Source organism: Phaethon lepturus, unplaced genomic scaffold, assembly GCF_000687285.1.
Source record: "Phaethon lepturus isolate BGI_N335 unplaced genomic scaffold, ASM68728v1 scaffold33858, whole genome shotgun sequence".
NCBI lineage: Eukaryota > Metazoa > Chordata > Aves > Phaethontiformes > Phaethontidae > Phaethon > Phaethon lepturus.
In genome coordinates this window covers 4,022-4,754 of record NW_010560311.1, presented here as the reverse complement: position 1 = coordinate 4,754, position 733 = coordinate 4,022, and the positions used below count along the sequence as shown (strand labels likewise).

Here is a 733-nt window from a genome sequence, read left to right as displayed (position 1 = left end):
GTGCCGCCGCTCCGCCAGCTCGAGCGCCAGCAGGTAGCGGTTCCCTCGGGCCGTGTCCCGGCGCTTCTCCACATTGACGATCCTCAGGAGGGTGTAGATGCTACAGGGAAAGGAGAAGCACTTGAAAGCACCATCACCGTGAGCTCTGCTCCCTGCAGGTCCCTTGCTCGAGGGGTTGGCCTGAACCATCCAGCTCACCAGGCCCCAAGGAGCCCAGCAGGGCGAAGGCATGTCCTCCCAGCCTCCCGCCATGCCCCCCGCCTTCCCTACCCTCCGTTCTTCTCATTGAGCTTCTCCATGTACTGTGCCACCACGTCAACAACCTCGCTCTCGCTCAGCTGCAGGTTGCCCGACACGTTGCAGCGCAGGTCGTTCCAGTCGGAGCGCAGGAGCTCGAAGTCCACCGAGCTGACACTGAACGTCCTCTGCCAGTTGATGGAGTCCTCCAGCCAGCTCTGCTGCAGCTCCCCAGTCTCGTAGCTGTAGTCCGACACCTCTTCTTCCTCCTCCTCCTCTTCCTCCTGGCCCTTTCCCTCCTCCTGCTGGGACACCGTTGTTTCTGACATCTTCAGAAAGGATGTCACGCGCGTCCCCTCCAAGTGGGTCACCTCAGAGGAGTTGTAAGCGGTGGTGGCCACTGCCCGTCCCGGGGCAGGGGTTGTGTCCTCATGGGTCTCCCTGCTGAAGAGCCCGTCAGTCACCAGGGCGAGGAGGCTGGGGAGCGCCCGCGGCC

At 63.3% G+C, this 733-nt stretch overlaps 1 protein-coding gene across 1 annotated transcript in view; it reads right to left on the bottom strand.

Annotated features, from left to right (window-relative positions):
• The window catches only part of LOC104625881 (N-acetyl-beta-glucosaminyl-glycoprotein 4-beta-N-acetylgalactosaminyltransferase 1-like), a gene marked incomplete at both ends in the record, with an annotated part of 5,003 nt that overhangs the window by 1,259 nt on the left and 3,011 nt on the right, over positions 1 to 733 (bottom strand). The window contains 2 exons of the mRNA XM_010293636.1: positions 5 to 100; positions 271 to 678. Coding sequence (XP_010291938.1) covers positions 5 to 100; positions 271 to 678 — 504 coding nt within the window. The remainder of the gene's footprint in view (positions 1 to 4; positions 101 to 270; positions 679 to 733) is intronic.